Source organism: Ciona intestinalis, chromosome 3 (genome assembly GCF_000224145.3).
Source record: "Ciona intestinalis chromosome 3, KH, whole genome shotgun sequence".
Classification (NCBI taxonomy): Eukaryota; Metazoa; Chordata; class Ascidiacea; order Phlebobranchia; family Cionidae; genus Ciona; species Ciona intestinalis.
Window position 1 is genome coordinate 241261 of NC_020168.2, and position 18892 is coordinate 260152.

The 18892-nt window shown below is 34.8% G+C and overlaps 3 protein-coding genes across 4 annotated transcripts in view; 1 reads left to right on the forward strand and 2 right to left on the reverse strand.

The window, feature by feature from the left end:
* LOC100176169 (cytoplasmic dynein 1 heavy chain 1) overlaps positions 1-5589 on the reverse strand; it is a 54401-nt gene extending 48812 nt beyond the window's left edge. The window contains exons 1-11 of the mRNA XM_026833630.1: positions 5287-5589; positions 4842-4923; positions 4381-4554; positions 3753-4008; positions 2799-2985; positions 2132-2235; positions 1774-1893; positions 1351-1461; positions 959-1050; positions 458-572; positions 193-298 (exon numbers count right to left, since the gene is read on the reverse strand). Of these exons, the coding sequence (XP_026689431.1) occupies positions 193-298; positions 458-572; positions 959-1050; positions 1351-1461; positions 1774-1893; positions 2132-2235; positions 2799-2985; positions 3753-4008; positions 4381-4554; positions 4842-4923; positions 5287-5512 (1573 nt within the window). The 5' untranslated portion in view covers positions 5513-5589. The remainder of the gene's footprint in view (positions 1-192; positions 299-457; positions 573-958; positions 1051-1350; positions 1462-1773; positions 1894-2131; positions 2236-2798; positions 2986-3752; positions 4009-4380; positions 4555-4841; positions 4924-5286) is intronic.
* Positions 5590-7010: 1421 nt separating this feature from the next.
* Positions 7011-15467, forward strand: LOC100178485 (ankyrin repeat and SAM domain-containing protein 6-like). 2 transcript variants are annotated; one of them, XM_002124109.5, is made up of 18 exons: positions 7011-7259; positions 7351-7477; positions 7829-8001; positions 8495-8690; positions 9076-9231; positions 9499-9540; positions 9785-9989; positions 10437-10534; positions 10919-11089; positions 11534-11692; positions 12104-12153; positions 12631-12801; positions 13052-13241; positions 13446-13585; positions 13891-14116; positions 14367-14551; positions 14988-15033; positions 15220-15467. In XM_002124109.5, exons 1-18 carry the CDS (start codon positions 7182-7184, stop codon positions 15282-15284), a joined length of 2478 nt encoding a protein of 825 aa, XP_002124145.3. In that variant the 5' UTR covers positions 7011-7181; the 3' UTR covers positions 15285-15467. The 2 variants fall into 2 exon arrangements, with proteins under 2 accessions (XP_002124145.3, XP_018666877.1); XM_018811332.2 differs by having other exon boundaries at positions 11537-11692.
* A 317-nt stretch (positions 15468-15784) lies between these two features.
* LOC100185622 (programmed cell death protein 6-like) lies at positions 15785-18737 on the reverse strand. Its single transcript, XM_002129584.4, has 5 exons — positions 18494-18737; positions 17939-18074; positions 17439-17597; positions 16849-16958; positions 15785-16239 (listed from the first exon to the last, which is right to left on the reverse strand). Exons 1-5 carry the CDS (start codon positions 18611-18613, stop codon positions 16138-16140), a joined length of 627 nt encoding a protein of 208 aa, XP_002129620.1. The 5' UTR covers positions 18614-18737; the 3' UTR covers positions 15785-16137.
* Positions 18738-18892: the final 155 nt, after the last annotated feature.

Here is an 18892-nt window from a genome sequence, read left to right on the forward strand (position 1 = left end):
AGTAAACCAAACTTGTAAATATTAGGATATAAACAACTGTAAAACATTAAGAATGAAACATTACATCAAAAAGACAATATGTACTGCGAATGACGTAAAAAAAAGCTATACTAGATTTTATTAATAAATTGAATATATATACATAGTTTAACACCACAAAATGCCATATGGCACCACAATATCCTATGTTACCTTCTTTAGCCACATCCAAACAATCTATCTGCTTAACATTATCATAAGCAAGGTTCACTTCATCGATCGCATTCGCTTCGTTTGTTTCAACCAATGATAATGTCATCTAAACAATAAACATCAGTTGTTTTACAGCTTAAGAGGGGGTTTTCAGGAGAACATGGACAACAGAAAAACTGATTCAGTATTGCAACTTTCAAACGGTTTTATTCGCAAAAATCAGAAAATTTTCTTACAGGTAAATACCAACCAGTTTAAAACGCACCTTCTTAGCAGCATCGTTGTTTTCAGATGAAGCGTTTTGTTGTGGACGCAAAACACGAAGGATGACGTTCCTTAGTTGTTCATGCTGACGACGGAACTTGCGCATTTGATCCAACCTTGTGTAAAATGAACATTATAAACTATTTATCATTGTTTTTATCTCTTGTTCAGGAGATATAACTTTTTTGATAGATTTGGCAAAAAAAAAAGGAATTGGCAATAACAAAATATTGCAGCTCATATTTTCTACCCTCTATTCTACGTGGGTGAGGCCATACAGCATGACACATCAAGGGAACTGAGATCTCTGCTAAATTTGGCCACTGACCCTGGCACACAGGGTGTTAGAACCCATTTAGAGCAAAGTGAACTAAGTCTCTAAGGACACATACGCCTATCATCAGTATTGGTAGCAGTGTCGAACATTGAACTTTGTATCCTTTGGTTACAATGCAAGCTCCTAACCACTTCGCCACAGTCAAAGACCAAAAATATCAGTCACCTAGCTTGAATCTTCTTGTGCGCTGGACTTAATCTCCACGTCATCTTCTTGTGTTCATCTCTCCTCTTCTTGGAGATGTCTCGCAGTAAACCCTGGAACGAAATGTTGGATACTTAGTGCAGAGCATAAATCACCATTAGCAAAATTCTTAAAAGAAGAGCGAAAATACAAATGTTATTATGTGTGATAAATAAAAAAATATTTGGAAAAAGTTTCTATCTCTTTTTCCCTACATTTATAAACAATTGGCGCCTATACCTCGAACCTCAAGTATATAAACTTTTTCTCAATCGAAAACTACTAAATGAATGTAAAAAAAAGTTTAAAAAATGCACTGTTAAAAAAGTGGTAAATACTGGTTTAAAACTAAATAATAGTTGGCTTAAAATTACCTGAAGTTTTTCATATTCGTCATCCCATGTAGCAAAAACATCAAATGTCGCGATCATGACTTTTTCGAACTCATCGAACGAAATATGCATCAAGCGTTGGTTGCCGAGAACCTGGGAGATGCATTTGGTAAATATTAATATTATTAAAAGATGAAAAAATATATTATAGTCTACTGCTATCATTGTGGGTCCTTGGGCAATAAATCAGTCATTGCTGCAAGTGCAACCCAGTGGCCATTAATGTGTTGTCCAAATAGGCAACCAAACAGAAAAAATATTACATAGGCCTATCCGCAAAGTTACACACATGGTAATTGGTACACTTTATAACTTTTCCAGTTGACTTGCAATACAAATATTAGGTAAGTGGTTTATTGAACCTCAGATCATTCCCCACCATATTTACCATTAAGATATTAATACCTTGAATAACTGAATCATCAAATCCCTTGATATTGCTTCAATCAAACTCAATGCACGTTGAATCGGATAATATTGACAGTTACGGATTTTCCTCATGTGGGTAAAGATGCCAATTAATGCCTGAAAAAAATGTTATGTTCAGACCCCTTCATGGGTTGTCTACAGTGTCATGCATACCAAAAAATTTAGAAAATAAATAATTACAAACAAAGCTACATAGGTAGTAAGTCATACATAAGCACGGGGTGTATAGGCAGAACACTTGTGTTTTAACAACTGCATTTTCCCCGCTAACGTACACCAAAATAAATACGTTACATTCATTCATTTCTTTAAACCTAATACCAATGCATCATACTTGTCTTATTTTATGAAGTTCAGTAGCAGATAGCAAATCATTGAGAGGAAAATCCTTCATAAGTGGATTGTAGTCGTTCACTTTATCCAATGCTTGCTTCAAACCTTCATTAATTATTTAAACAGCTCATTAATTTTTCAGGAGAAATTGCATAGAGTATTAAGCCTACAGCCTATAGCAAGCAGTGATGCACACCCTTTAGGAAATTAATTCCACCCATTCTGAGTTACAAATTTTAGTAGTTTATGCACACATTTTTTGTACTAAACATATTGTTTTTAAGAAAATTTATTTTGAGTTACATTTTTTAATGGTATGCACAGTTTTTGTATTATCTTTTGTGCAAGCTTTCCTGTGTGTTTAATTAAACACTAATTCTACAGTGTTCGTCGTTCAGCACATCACTAATTTGAATCATTTATGCAAAAAAAGTTCCAACACTTAATCGTGGACAACTATCTTTTAGAAAACCAGGTTGGTCTTTGAATCATAACCAATAACCCTTGTTTAATTGAAGCAATAACATTAATTTATGTGTGTACTGTGACTATTCACATGGGGAATCATAACATATTCCACATTGAGTAAGCAACCAGCATTGACAGAATAGGCATGCCTATGTTGGGCATAAAATAGTAAAACGATGTTTAATATTCCAAAGCTTCACCTGTGTCAGTATCAAAACTAACAGTCGCATGAAACCTCTTCCCATGTTTAAGTATATCAAGCGAGATTGATATTTCTGGCGATTCACGAATTTCCTGGATTCTCAACAAAGCTCTTTCTAAATTCAACCAGAAGCTTATCTCCTGCATTGCTGTTCCAGATGATGGGTCGCGATCCAACTTTGTAACCTGATAAGAACAACAGTAAATAGAAATGTAAATATATATAATACATGTTTGTGTAAAACCTTCAGTCATAGGCGCTAAACTTAAATGCAGGAGAGGCAGTGATAGTTAGAAAAGATGCACATTTTTATGGAACAAATCAAACTTATGGTTCTGATTTTTACAAATTAATGCGGTGTGGAATATTTAAGGGTAGGCCTGCCCACCCTGACACCCCAGGTTCGGTGCCTATTGTGAAATGTATTTTAAACGATTCTTAAGCCTTTATAGGCACAAGATAATTGGTTTGTATTTGGCATACCAAATTTATTAACCGATTTTTTATAACTTTAAATATTAACTGATTCATTGTAACTTTAAACAAAACACTTAAATTGTCCCAACTTTATTGGTTATATTATTGGTGTAAATTAAACATCTGCGCCAATTTCCCAGCACAGCAGTGTTCCATTACTGGGTAACTGACATCTAACTGCAAATATTTAAACTATAACACACAAAAATTACAATAGCCATTATAGGCAAGTAAACAAAACTACAAAAACATATATAAGTAGAAAAAAACAGAATACATATTCTTCATTCTACAATCTTTTCTAGATATAAGTGTTTGATAAATATTGTTCATACAGACTAAAAAAAATTGTTTTTAATGCATTTTATGCATTAGGCCTATAATATATATATAATATATAAAAAAAAGGGAAAATGTGTGTATTTTGCATTTTTATACCCAATTAACTTTAAATGTAATTAACTTGCCAACCAACCTTCTGTATTTCACGTATCCACCTGTTCACACCATTTTGCAACGTATTGAGGTAAGTCGAATCATCAACTTTATCCCCAAAGTCTTGAACCAACGGACGACGCCCCTCTGTTTTAGCTTTCTTCACAGCGTTACTAACAGTAGGGTGAACCACAAGTGAGATTTCGGGAATATCAATGTTTTGTTGCAAGTGAAGCAAACCCATCTCAAGTTCAGCAATCTTCTTTTCCACAGATGGAGCCATTTTGTCGCCCTCGCTGTAGAAAATAAATTAACACATTGTTTTTTTAAAAAAAAATTAAATTTAGTTACTTATCATCTAGTGACGAAATGCGTTTTACTCCATGTATATATAATGTTTATACATGTCATTTATTCATCAAAACATGTGCCATTTCAGCTGCAGTAACTGGCTTCAATGTTTTAACGGACTTTAATACAAAAAAACAATTCGCATTTGGCATAAGTTGTACAGATTTTTAAAAAATAGGAAAAGGCTTATGTAAAACTAAACATAAAAATAACCGAAATACAGACTAAATCCACATTTTTATACTAGGAGATACAAAGTCTATATACTATTACATAATCCCTGATAGCAAGAGTAACAAAACATGGTAATAACATACCGATCTATCTTTCCACTTTCCCTGATGTAGGATTTAAAGAAAGGAGCAAATGCACAACTGACAAGTGAATGTAGTGTTTCATACGGAGAATCTTCAGTTAATGTAACCGCATGCAACTGTGAGGATAAACTTTTCCCACCCTCCATCATTACCCCTCTCTTGATCAAAGCCAACCTACATACATGTGTTTTCTTACTAAGAACTTATTATTTACAAATGGTAAATGTTTTTCTTAAACAAAAGTTTAAGAAAAATATGAAATACACCTACAATATATTACTGGTACTTAAAGCATATATGCAGCAAAACCATGTGCTTAACACTAACACAATATTTCAGGAATAAAACAAAGAATTTCAAAATCATGAGAAAAACATTTCGCAGATCATAGCATTAATATTTTGTATTATTCTTACAAAAAATACTGTAACCAATGTTATAACAAAGTCCATACAACCCACCCCGATGCTTTACCACTGCTGTAATGAACATCAATTGATAAACTGTAGTTTGCTTCCATTTCCTCGATATCTGCATCATCCTCTGTGGAAGGGCAAAAGATTATTGATCATTCAAATTAACAAAGGTGTTAACAGACAAGAAAACATGAAGCGCCAGGAGAGTCGTACTAGTAATATTAATCATACAAGTGGTAAGGCACCACTGTAAAGTGTTTGCATTGTATTCAAAGGACATCAAGTTAGATACTGGTGGCAATAGGCATTAAAGTCCTTGTGCAAGACATTTGAGAGACATTGCTCAAATCCCAGTGGTCACTACTGGGTTGTAGAACCCTAAAAACACGACGTGCCTGGCTGTAAGAGAATAAAATATTGCCTAACATTCCTTATGCTCAAAAAAAGAATAAAAAGAGATGCACAAATACAAAAGCCACAACAGACCCACCCTTGACAGATAACCTTTCAATCATCAATGCTCGTGCTTGTGGGTCTGTTAGAAACTTTCTCATAGTTTCATAACTCTCACATTCCTTCAGTTTCCCCAACAATGTGGATGGAGCTCTTTCTGCATCTTCCAGTAGCAATGGAACAAGTTTGACCACATATGCTGATAGACTCTCAACACTGGGTGTTTGGTCCATGTCAGAATCGCCACCACTATTGGCTGCCATGATATCAGAACAGAAAATTTCTAAATAAACTTAGATCTCAATTAATAACGGAAACCTAAAACAATAGTAAGTATTAATTCATTTTAAAGGGAAAAAAACGAGGGTTTGCAACTAACTGGTCTTTTTTATATGCTGTACATTTTAATTACCAGCATAAATAGTTGTAATGCTTAATGAATAAACAAAATAGTTTTTTATAACATTAAAACTACCTTAATAAAGTAAAATTGACATAGAAACCACAAACTTTAATTTTTGCAAAACACAATTTTCATAAATTTTTACAAAACAATTTTTGTATCATTTGTTTTTAAAAAACTTTATAAAAAAACCATGTTTCTTTCCAATCTAGTGGAAACCTAGATTCATTATCTAACTTTAATAAACCTTTCATTATTCATTTAAACTTGTCCCATGTGTCAGGTCACTCATGTGTCATGTCACTCATGTGTCATGTCACTCATGTGTCATGTCACTCATGTGTCATGTCACTCATGTGTCATGTGGAAGAATACAAAGTCCACCCGTTTAATAAACATAGGTTGGGTAATGATACTGTTTATTTTTTAATTGTGTTTGTTTAAAAACTCCTGCAGTTGTGAGTGAATAACCAGAGTTATTTCAACACATTGTAAATTACAACTTTTAATTTAAAATACAGTGTTTGTTTGTTTTTTCTATGTATAAATTGCCAGTGTTAATTACCATACCATGGGCGTGGGTGAACGAATCATAAAAATAATTTAAACTGCACAGATTTAGGGAGAAAACTTCGGCTATTATTTTACATGTCTTATGCGATTGGCGAAAGTAATTACATATGTAAATATTACAGACAATTATAGGCACAGATATAAGAAAAACAAACGCATTTTTTTGCAAAATTTATACTGTAGATTGAATTAAAGACGAAATATAGATAGATAGATCACAAAATTAAAATCAACAAACTACCCTTAAAAAGATACGCAAATATATATATATAGTAATATTTTTCATTTAAATAGATAGTATTTAATTTTCACTTTATAAAAAGCATTTAGAAATATGCTAATATTAAACTATGTATAGTTATATAAAACATACTATAAACAAAATCATTTATATTGAAATGCAATTCAGACTCACGCAGCCCGAACATTGTTTCCGCAGTTCTTAAAATATGAAACTATTCAATGTTTAAACTTTTCGTCACCAACATCCTTCATTGGTTTAGGTCACGTGTACAACGCCATTATCAACCCACAGGGTAAAGTTCACGGCAATGTTGATTAAATGCGCTATTTTAAATGCTCTTGTAGCATTTATATCTCAGCAAAAAATGACATATAAGGACCATTTAAAAGTCTTTTTAATGTTAATACATTTTCAATCGAATTTAATTTTAAATAGAGTGAGATGCAGAGAAACTTTGCGCTATTAATTTACCGTTTTGTTTTTTTGTGGTGTTTATGAAATTCTTTTCGATTTCGGGGGTTTCCCAGTACTTGTTTACGTTACCTTGGAAGTTGTTTTTGTAAGTTTTAAAAGTTGAATTATTCATTATTACAGTTTACTGTAGGTGTATTATTATTTGGATTTTGAACCCGGATACTGTAAGACTATAAAGAGCACACGAAGGATCAAAGCCGGCCGTTTTTTTGCTTAGAAAAGCTGGCCTAAATGTACGATGGACAATTCTTCTATAACTGTTCCTCAAAGCATTTGGTCGCTTTTAAAAGCAGTGGAGGACGGTGATGCAAATAAAGTAAGTTGTTTATAATTTCTTTGTATGTTCTGGCCACATCTGAGTTCTTTTTTTCTGTAAAAATACTCATAATTCTACTTTTTGTCTACAGGTTCAACACTTGTTGGAGCAAAACACAGAGGTATCTGTTGAAACGACAGACGCTGATGGTAACAGTCTTCTTCATATTGCTGCTGCCAATGGTCATGAAGAAGTTGTTAGGATTCTGTTAATAAAAGGTTAAACTGAGTTTTTATTAAGTGTTGTGATTCCAATGTATTTAAAAAGGGTATATTAACCACTAAACTGAGTTGTCCCTAATGATAGCCATATGTGTGCTTGAACAAGACCCTTAGCAGACATTGCTTCAACCCAAAAGTCAGCACCCTGGATGTCGGATTACTGGGCCAACTCTGGTCTAAATCTCAGGTCACATTGTGTGGTTCGTCAGGACCTCACCACTCCTAACTTCACACCAATAAACACACCCTTATATTTAGATGATTGAGCTTTTCATGAACCAGGTCCCATGACGTGGCTTGCTGTATAACCTTACCCAAGTTCATTTCCCAACCTGTGTTGTATTTCAGGTGCGTCACTTGATCGATCTAATTCATTTGGTTGGACACCTCTAATGCAGGCAGCTCGATATGGGAATGAAAGTGTTGCCCACTATTTATTGAACAATAAAGCAAAGATCAACGTGACCACTCCTATGGGAATCTCTGCATTGACACTTGCAACTTATGGCGGGCACACAAAGGCATGTTAGCAGTTTAATGACCACTTTCAATTGATTTATTGTATTTAACTAAAAATTTGGGTAGAAATTTATAACACAAGAAAGATCACGTCCAAATATAAACATAACTGTTTTTATTAATTACAAGATTTTTAAAAAACTTGATCCAATGTTTTTACGTCTACTTTTTAATACCTTAAACACCCACATATTTAACTTCTATAAAAGCTTAGCCTACTTTGCTAAATGTAAAGCTTACACTGCCACACTGGTATGGTATTCCAAACATATAATGTCATCCTTCAAAGTTTCCCAGGCAGTCATATGTGTGCTTTAAACAAGACATTTAGCAGACATTGCTTCGACCCAGTGATCATTTATGGGTTGTAACACCCTAAATGTCGGAGTAATGAAATGAACCGACTATTGCCTAAATCTCTGGTCCCATTACGTGGTTCGTTGCTCTTCCTTACCACTACTAACTCCACACCAATAAACACACACTTATTTCCAGATGATTGAACTCTTCATGAACCATGATGTTTTGGCCGACGATTCCGAATCCGTTCCGTACTTCACCTCACCACTAGCTGTCGCTACAATGCAGGGCCGCGACGATAATCTGAAGAAATTGCTTAAGAAGGGAATTCCCCCAGACCAATACTTCAAGTTCACCGACTGGACACCATTGATGATTGCTGCATTGACTGGTTTGTTGTTTGCCAAGTACTTTGTTGGTGAAATTTGAAAGCAAAAATTTTGAAACCTCAATTGCTGCTATTCTGTTGTACATGGTAAGGTCATACACCAAGTCATGCCATTGTTCCTGGGATTTAGGCCAGAGTTGATCATTACTCTAACACCCAGGGTGCTACAACTCATTAGTGATTACTGGGTTGGAGCAATGTCTGTTAAATGTCTTGCCCATGGAAACATATGCCATTAAGCATAGAATCTTTCCAGGAGTTAAAAATCTAAAATTTTACAGTTGTGTAATATATTTATTTCAATGTTAATAAAATAGTAAGTGGTACATATATTTAAGAGTGTAGAATTTACATGGTTAAGATTTTAAGTGTGATGTTGCATTCTTAGGTCAACTGCCAATGGCAAAGTTGCTTGTAGAGAAAGGAGCAAACCCCAACTTTAAGAACAAACAAGGTAAAACTGCCCTTGAGATTGCTACTGACTGCGAGATGAAGGAAGTGAGGGGGTATCTTGATCATAGAACTACAGACAAGCCTGCAAGAGGTGTGTGGAAGTTAAACTTTATTCATATTACAAATATAATGCAATATAAACCTAAATAATATTTCAGCAGCTTATTTGGTATAAAAAGTAGTGTATTTCGTTTCAACTGGCAGACATTTTTCATACCAGATGAGCCGCTAAATAATTATTCACATTATGCCTGGTAACAGAAGTAACACAATATTAGTTTTGTTTGTAAAATTGTTGCTTTTCCACTTCGAGCTGTTGAATATATTCACCATAACTTATATATCATATACTTTTCAGTTACTGAGAGTGGTGAGAGCATCATTGCTGCTGTGAAGAAAGGTAAAATATAAACAATTTATGCTGTGTAGTGTGTAGTTATAACTAATATTGAATGAATAAATGTAACCATCTTTGTCCTCACGTGGCCAGAAAACGACAGTCCTTATAACACGGGTGCTCTGTTTCATACACCTTGTACTTGTTTACGAGTTACGAAGTATATTACTTTGTGGGTGATTGTTTTTATGTTTAGCTGTGGGGGATATTCCTTTTAACCTCAATGGAAAACACTTATATTCTTCAGGTGACTACCAGAAAGTGTTCAGCCTTTTAGAAGCAGATGGTGGAAAGGCAAACAAAGCTTCATCTGATGGAGCGACACCATTGATGTATGCATCCATCACTGGGCAACTTAACCTTATCAAGCTACTGTTGGATTACAATGCTGATATTGATGCAAGGGATTATGAGAATGGTTGGACAGCATTGATGCAGGCAACTTATTATGGGTAAAGTGGTTTATGTTGTAATTATATGTGTGGCGCAGTCAGTGCTAAATATGTGCATGAAAACAGCAGTGGCAAAGATAATACTGAGTGTGATACCAATGCTCACTGATTAGGTGCTTGCATTGTAACCAAAGGATACAAGGTTCAATGCTCAACACTGTTACCAAAACTTTTATGCTTTAAAGAGGGAGTTCATTTAAAACATACATGACCTAATGACCATGCATGTCAATATCCCACAAACAGCTTACTGACTGGGTTACTGCTTGTAGGCAATATGCTTAAATTAAGTAAGATAATTGATTTAAATTGAATTTAGCACGCAAGGATGTGGTAAGCTTTATACAATAGTTCACAGTGTGGTGTTGTGCAGTAATGAATGTTAAAAACTTTAATGTTAAACTCAATGTAAACCTATTCAACCAAAAGTATGATTAATCTTCTCAGCAAAACTCAAGCAGCAATCTACTTGATAAGAAGAGGTGCAAATGTTGGGATACAAGCTCACAATGGAGTTACTGCATTTGATATGGCTATGCTAATAAGTAAGTTTAATTTATTAAATAACTGTTTAAAAAACTTTCACAAATATGTTACGAAGTTCTGCTTCTATTTTTCAAGTGTTACTGGGGGTCTGTACTGTACATTTCGTGTGTGTGTATTTCTGGATCATTCTACCTGCTTATCTTGAATGACAATTGTGTTTTAAGCAAATCGTGGAATGTAACTGCAAAGTCTAGACCTAACTAAACACCCCTTAATCCCTTGTTCATTTGGAATAACAGGGGAAAAAGTTAAAACAAGATAAAAGCTGCATTGGCACTGTCTACATTGAAAAACTGAAAAAGAAATTTGCATGAAAATGTATATATATATACTGACCACCTGACACTGCTTACAACTAATATCTACATTGACAAACTCTACAGACCTAAACGACACAACATTGTTTCGATTACTTGCTGAGAAAGTAATGCAAGGTTACAGCAATGATGAAGGTGGTGGATGTGAATCTACACAACTAACCAAAGCTTGGCAGAGCACGGGGTCAGGTTCCCTTCTCGCTGGCGCTCAGTCACAAGTTACAAAACCAACATCAAGTTAGTGAATAAAATATATCCTAATAAAACACCATTCGTTGTATTTTGTTTGTTACGTGTTTCATAGCATTGATACTGAATTCTATTAACTATTGATTTTGATATTTAACTGTTTCTATGTAAATGTAATCTACGACCCCATGTAACTCATACTATAATACAATCTGTAGAGTGTAGTCTACAAAAATTATATTGTAACCGTTACTGTGCAGTTTCAAGATATTGAATAGTAATTGCTCCTCTTAATTGTCTTAAAGATAACAAATGTTTCTAAATTCCCACAAGGTTACATACAGAGTAATTCATAAGCGACACGAAGTGTATGAAACAGAAACACCATAGTATAATAATGACTATCAACGCAAGGATAAATATGTCATTCAAAGTTCTAAAATGCCCCCTGTAAAAATTCCAACCCCCCCCTAAAACAACTTTGTTTTCTAGCAGCATCAAACCAGAGTGGTGTAAAACGTAATTGGTTGTCCAAAGTTTCCATGAAAATGAAGGGGATGAAACTCACAAGGACTTTTAAAACAAAAACCTCAACATTTGACGAAACACTTATTGCACCAGATGATACAGTACCTGATGCTAATAGTAAATGTGAGGCAAAATATTTAATACATAATCTTGTAACAGCTTATCTGGTGTAAAAAACATAGTGTTTTTCCCACTGCCATCTAACAAAACTTCATCAGGGAATATTTTTGTACCATATAACCTGCTAAAAATTATTTACAAAGCAACCCAAAGTCCAAACTATTTTGGCCTTTGAATTAAACATAAATAATAAGGGTTAATATGTTCTGTTATTTTTATAATTTATTAAACTAATGTTAATTATACAATATTTTGACTCTTTTGGCAAGAATTTTGCTGACAGATGTTTCTACATTCTATTTAAGTCGAAGAAGCCAAAATACAAGTATAATATGCCTGGCAGTAATGGTATATATATCTGTGTTAGTGTGTATGTATATAAGGTTGCTTAAATTAACTTTAATCATTTCATAGTTGATACGAATGGAGGGAGCAACGTTACCATCGGTGATCCATATGCGATGGTGAGTATTTTTACAATTATATGTTATTGTTGAGATTGAGACGCTGTTACTATTGTGAGCGTATGTGTTCCTGGCAAACACAGTTAACTGCAATTGCTCCAACCCAGTGGTCACTTATGGATTTAGTAACTTGGTAGCTATATATTTTAAAAAATATCCCAAAATAATAATTACCTATAATGTTACATACGCAGTAATTCGTAAGCGGGAACGAGGTGTATGAAACAGAACACATGCTGTACCCACTGTCATTGTTCTGCGGCATGAGGATAAATAAGTAATTTATGTCAAATTTCAACTTGAATTTCCACCTTAATATTGTATTTGGGTGGGGTCCTACAGCATGGCATGATATGGGACCTTAGTTTGAGGTCAGAGCTGGCCAATACCGAGACGGTGAGGTCCTACAGCAAGTCATGGCACTTGAGATTTAAGACAGAGTTTCTACCTCATTAACTCCCATCTAATCCTTTACAGGCACAAGCGAACCATTGCGCTCCTACCACTCACTTCCCGATGGAGAAGTTTTCACCCGTCGTCCCCCCCTTCCAGTCAGCCACTGGAGTTGACAAACAAACAATGTCGTCGCAGAGAAAGTTGTCCAGCTCCAAAACTTCAATATCTAACAGCTTAAACAGCAGTGGCGAGGTGGTTACCAAAACTTTATTGTCAAAATATATAACAGTCCATAGTAACAGTTGGTTAATTGTGTCATGTATATAAATATGGCTACATACAAGGTGACTTGTTAGCGGGCACGATGTGTATGGAACAAAACACTCATGTCATAACGACTGTTGTTTCCCCGCCACCCGGGAAAATTGCAAGTAACATTCATTTATTCATATCACTTCTTTATCATCGTGATTTAGAAGTTATAAACACGAATTAATTTCAGAGCTCTGCAAGCTTGGTTGTAGTGAGACCGTTCAAGTTCTTGCAGAGTCCAAACAGTTCAGGAAGATACAACGGTGGTAATGGACCTAATGGAAGTCCTCATTCATCAGGCGGGGCAACTTCAGTTACAAGGAGTTTTAATCACAAACGAAATGCTTCAATTGGAGTAAAGGAACCTCATAATACATCAGGTTGGTATATGGATGAATGTAAGTTATATTGCGTGGCGGGGCAAAGACAGTCATTATAACCTGAGTGTTCACACCTCGTTCCAGTTTATGAGTTACCACAGACGTAACTTTGTGGGTAAATATTCTTGTTGGATGGAACTTTTTGTATTGGCAATGGCTGACAATTTAAGGCTCTGGACTTTACAAATATCTTCATTTTTATAGGAGACCGACACTCTGATACAGTACTTGCGAATATGACAAAAAGAAAGCAGAGAAAGAATACGTCGTCAACTCCCAGTAGTGTGGTGGGTGGTAGCATGAGAAGTGCTATGTCTGCTGAACAACTGACTACTTCACTACAGGTAGTAGCACGGAATTATATCTAAAATGCTGTGTTAATCAGGTTGCTGGAAATATGTTTACTGTTTTTTTTTGGAAGAATTTTCTCTCCATTATTATTTGTGCATTTTGTGGCTTATTGTTTACCAGACATGCTTTTTAAATGATGTCCTTTCCCATACTTTTTATTCTTAGCACGTTTTAATTTGTTGTTTTGCTGTTAAGTTGTTCCCTTCTTTGTTTCAATGATATGATCTTCATTATTGATAACATGTTAAACTGAAACAATATTAAAAAACATAAAAAATTCATGTCGATATTTTTGCAGAAACCTCTTTATCGATATGAAACCCAGAATCGGAAGAAATCGAGTCGAGCTGGATCCGTAGCTTCATCGCAGTCCACAAGCTCCTCCAGGACACTGACTCCTCCACAGAGTCCAAAAAGCGGGCAGAGGTCGGAAAAGTCGCGAAGATCAGAAGGATCCCGAGGTGCGAGGAGTGTGAGGAGCCAAGGATCTTCTTTTAGCACTCATCCATCACTTAGTGAGGAAGGTGGGAGGATTTATGTGTTTGTGATGCTGTGCAACACAATGAATATTGTGTCTGAAAAAATGAACCTAATAAATATATCCTTTTGTGGCAAGGAAACGACAGTTGTCAGTTTTACACACCTCACACCTGCCTAAGAGTTGAATAAAGGAATTTAACTTATTCATTCTCGCATGTGGGCAAAACGACAGTGGTTATAACACCGGTGTTTTGCTTCACACACCTCAAAAATTTTATACCTTAAATTTTCCAGATGAGCTGAGCGGAATTTTACGGAAACTTTCCCTTGAAAATTACCACCCAATATTTGAGGAGCAAGAAATCAACATGGATGACTTCCTTACTTTGACACACGGTGACCTCAGTGAGTTGGGAATCACACAAGAACTTCCACGACAACAAATATTACAAGCAATAAAACAAATCAACAACAGGAAGGTGTGTATGTGCTTTTTGTGTCATTTGATGAGGTCCATGTGATAGCATCCTGGGTGGGGAATCACCAAATTTTGGTCTTAGAGTAGATTAAAGTGGAATAGAAATTGCTTCTTGTAGCTAAGAGACCTCACCCTTGTTGCTGAGTGTAAGAACTTGGCAACATTACATATTAAAATGTCTTAAATCAGTTGTTCTAGGACTGAATTCCATTGATCACTAGGGTTTAACTTCTTAAGGGTTCAATTGTTCAGGCAAGTTATTATTGCGTAATCAATTACGATTAAGTGTCCTGCTAAAGACCGCATACCCCACAATGATAGCAGCATTGAGACTTGAAACTATATCCTCCTGGGTAGAGACATTGACACACCAGCTGCTGTGCCATGGCTTCAGATATACAATATGTATGTAAGCCGTTGATATAAACGTTTTGCAGGAAAAGAAATTAACCAACAGTCGACCTCCTCATTCTAAACGACCTGGTAAGTGATTGTAACTCGTTTATCCTCACATGCCGGGCAACAACTGTCGTTTTAACACGTGTGTTCTGTTTCATACACCTCGTGCCGCTTTCGAAGCCTGTGTAACTGTTTGGATGATTATTTTTTACATTTATTTTGGCTTAATGTTTTTTTGAAATTCACAAGCATAACCAGCTTACACTACAGGTTCCCTCCATACAGTTACAAGTTGGAGTTACAACACCACACAAATGCCACATATACAATCTTAGCATATATACTTTAAATAACCGAAAGTGCAAATATCTCATTCTGTATTTACCTGATGTTACCTGTTGGTGCCAATAATGTTTCTGGTGCTTCCATATTTTACCTATTCTCTCTACAGTGTATTTACTGAATAACTTTTGTTATGAAGTTTCTGCGATTAAAAATAAATTTTGTTTCTGAACTCCTTTTGTAAGCACGCTGCTTGGTTGGTTACTTGGTTTAGTATCCTTCCCATAACAATAGTAGCTTTATATAATACTATCTTTGGTTAGCAATTAGCCCACAATAATATAGTCAGAATGAACATACTTTACAAAATAGTTGGCTGACTTGCTAAAACCTTGTAATAAATGTAATATACAGCACTGGTATGTGTTGTATGATTACATCCACCTCAGTTCCTAAGTACTTAGCATACTTTGAGCCAACTCTGGCCTAAATCTCAGGTTGCCTCACTATAGGACCTCACTCATACATTACGATTTTAGCCTAAATAGATCAATTTAAATTTACATGGTTATATTTATACAATTATCTTTATAATTTGAATACAATTTCTTTGTAGGCTTGGTTGCAGTCCAATAACACAAAACGAGATTTGAAAAATTGAGTAAAACATTTCAGAAACTACAGATTTTAGAAGATATGTACAAAAATTGAGTCTGCATACACTTAAATCAAATGTTAACGTATATTTTGGTATAAAGTAGTGCAATCAATTAGGTCCGGAATAGGTAACTACTACAGAACTGCTATGGAAACCAAATGCTCTTCTGAGCAGCTAAGTTTTACTGTTCCAGTTAAGTATTGAGACTGGAGTGCTAACAATATTTGGGGCAGAGGGGGTAAAGTGCATTATGAACGAACACTAAAGACCATGGTAAGAAACTGCTCGTACGAAACATTGATCCAACCATTCTGGTTGGTGTCGTAGCGACGAAACGAACTTGTCAATGTCTGGGAGGAGAATATATGAATTATAAGATAGATGTATGTAATATAATATGCTACTATAGGTGCCAAACCAGGGGTGTCAATGTAGGCATGTCTACCTTGAAATTTTCCGCCCTTAATCAATAAACATTTGGAAATTGGAAACAACAAGTTAGATTTGTTTCATAGAAATATCGCTTAACAAATGTTTGCATTTATTATTTTACAACAAATACTATATGTTGGATTTTATGCAGGAACTGCCTTCCATATTGTTGAGATAAATAAAATTAAATTAAATTATGATAAACTAAACATATGGGTGGGCAGGGTTGGCTAGTATTGATTCACCGAGGCATATCAGTTTACAGTATGTCATTATAGTAAATACAAAATTGACCAATGCAGTGGTTTAATTATTTAAAGCATTCACAAATTAGTTACCCAGCCAATACATGGGATTTGTGTTATATATATATATAATATATATATATATTATTTTTAATTGTTATTGTTTTTTTGTGGCTTAAGGTGCAAGTATTAAATATACATGATACATCTACATGTTTTTATTACAATTATAATAACAAAGCTAAAATAACAAACAACTTAAACATAGCCCATAGGTGTTACCTGCAACACAACGCAGCATTGGATAAAATCGTCAAACGCGATTGTTCCTCTGTTTTGACGATCAAACTTTCGTAACAAGATTGTGAAAAAATTATCCGAGAGTCTGTATCCTGTGTTATTGAAACACCATATTCATTAATTTTAATAGGAAAATTATAGTTTGAGTATTTTTTCAGCTTTTGTCTAGATTTTCATTCATGTTATTTATTTAGAATTTTAAATGCTAAGACAAAGGTACTATTTGAATAAAACAAAATTTTATTTTTGAATGCTGTTTAAATTTAAATTAATGTCATTTAATTTAGTGACTTATCCTTGTAAAGTAGAGCAGCATTTAAAAAAATAACATGTGACTGTCCTATTTCATACAACCATTGTCCACTAACAAATTACTGCATATGTGAGTAATGTGACTTTATAGGCGGGGTGTTTTCTTGTGTGGTTGACAGTTAGGACAACCCATTGTGACCAGTGGGATGGAGCAATATAAGTAGTCTCTGTACCATTAGTCTCTTGCACACACACTTACTTTTAAAAGTAATACTGCCATAGTGCCATTTTAAAGTTATAAAAACATCACTAAAACTTACCAAAAGAAACAAGAGCAGTTTTTAACTCATTCTTATCAATGGTTCCACTATTATCACGGTCGTATTGACGGAATGTAGATTGCCAGTCAGTAACATATTTCCATAATCCAGAGAACTCATTAAAGCCAATAGTACCACTGTGGTCGTGGTCAAACATACCTGCATGAAATTTGTTTATTAGAATATAAAGCTGTGACCTGTAGTCCAGTACGTTATGTTTGAATAAGAGACTGACAATGTCAATTAGGCGAAATATCTTTAATACAACAATTGGTTGGCCTTATTTTTTGTCTGTTACATATTCATAGCACCAGAACCTTACTTTTGCTATGTTGTTTTTATTTATCGCAATAACAGAAAATCATTATTACAAGTCTATGTGTAAATAGAAAAATTGAGAAGCAATATCCATAAAGTGCATTTATTGATTTGAATATTAGTCATTGACAATCCTTCCCAAATCTGAGCTTCTACTGTTTCAGCACATCCCTACTATTTACCAATCATAAGTCGAACAGTTTCAGGATTAAAAGGTTTCCAGGTTCCATTAGAAAGTGCTTGTTGTAATTCATTAGTTGTAATTTGTCCACTTCTGTCTTTGTCAACACTTTGGAATATGGCTGACAAATTTGGTTGCTGTATAATAAAAACATGTTTGTGGGAGTGTTATGTGATGGTAGTAGTGATATAGGATCTCTATGTAACATAGAAATACTACTGTCCACTTTGATCGCTTACTACCTTTATTACTAGCTACGTTATACAAGGCAAGCAAAGACTTATATATTATATAAGTATATTTTTGACTGGTACAGAGTCACACTACATGGTGTCAGAAGTGGGATTCGAATCAACGCTTCCAGTTGGAGACAAGAAAGAACAAAAACAGTATGTGTGAACAAACATATTAAAAAAAGAGTGGAAGTTTTTCTATCCTTTTTCAAAGATTTTTATTAAATTTCTTTAGATTTCTAAACTGGTCTACATATATAAATTGGTGACACATACAATATGAGCTATTTATAACTTGAAATAAAAACAATGAGTTTACATACTTGGGTTTGAGGAGGTTGACCGTACCCACCCGGATACTGTTGCTGTTGATAATGTGGTTGTTGTTGTTGTTGGTAGCCTTGCTGTCTCGGTGGTCCTCCTCCGTAACCAGAGTACGCCATTATAAATTTAGATATTAAAGGACCAAAGGATAAAGAGTCTGAAATTATATAACAAAGCGCAATATAGTAATTTTGATGACGTTTTACCGTGCTACTTAAAGTAGGCGCACAACATTTAAATTATACTGTGTTATTACTAAGCTGGCGTTTCTGTCCTTGCGCAAATACATCGTAACTCTACAAGTCTTGAATTCTACATACATTACGTGTTGTTGAACGCAAAACCAATCCCTCATTCATTCTGGCGTCAGATCGATGGTTGTCACGAAATGGTGGCAC

Excerpts from the sequence above, each read along its gene's own strand:
- LOC100178485 (XM_002124109.5), top strand. The coding sequence starts at position 7,182 with ATGGACAATTCTTCTATAACTGTTCCTCAAAGCATTTGGTCGCTTTTA. Across the intron at positions 8,002-8,494 it reads CTTATGGCGGGCACACAAAG|ATGATTGAACTCTTCATGAA; the intron begins GCATGTTAGCAG and ends ACTTATTTCCAG. Across the intron at positions 14,552-14,987 it reads AACAAATCAACAACAGGAAG|GAAAAGAAATTAACCAACAG; the intron begins GTGTGTATGTGC and ends AACGTTTTGCAG.
- LOC100185622 (XM_002129584.4), bottom strand. The coding sequence starts at position 18,613 with ATGGCGTACTCTGGTTACGGAGGAGGACCACCGAGACAGCAAGGCTAC. Across the intron at positions 18,075-18,493 it reads GTCAACCTCCTCAAACCCAA|CAACCAAATTTGTCAGCCAT; the intron begins GTATGTAAACTC and ends TTTATTATACAG. Across the intron at positions 16,240-16,848 it reads AATGCTGCGTTGTGTTGCAG|ACATTGACAAGTTCGTTTCG; the intron begins GTAACACCTATG and ends TTCTCCTCCCAG.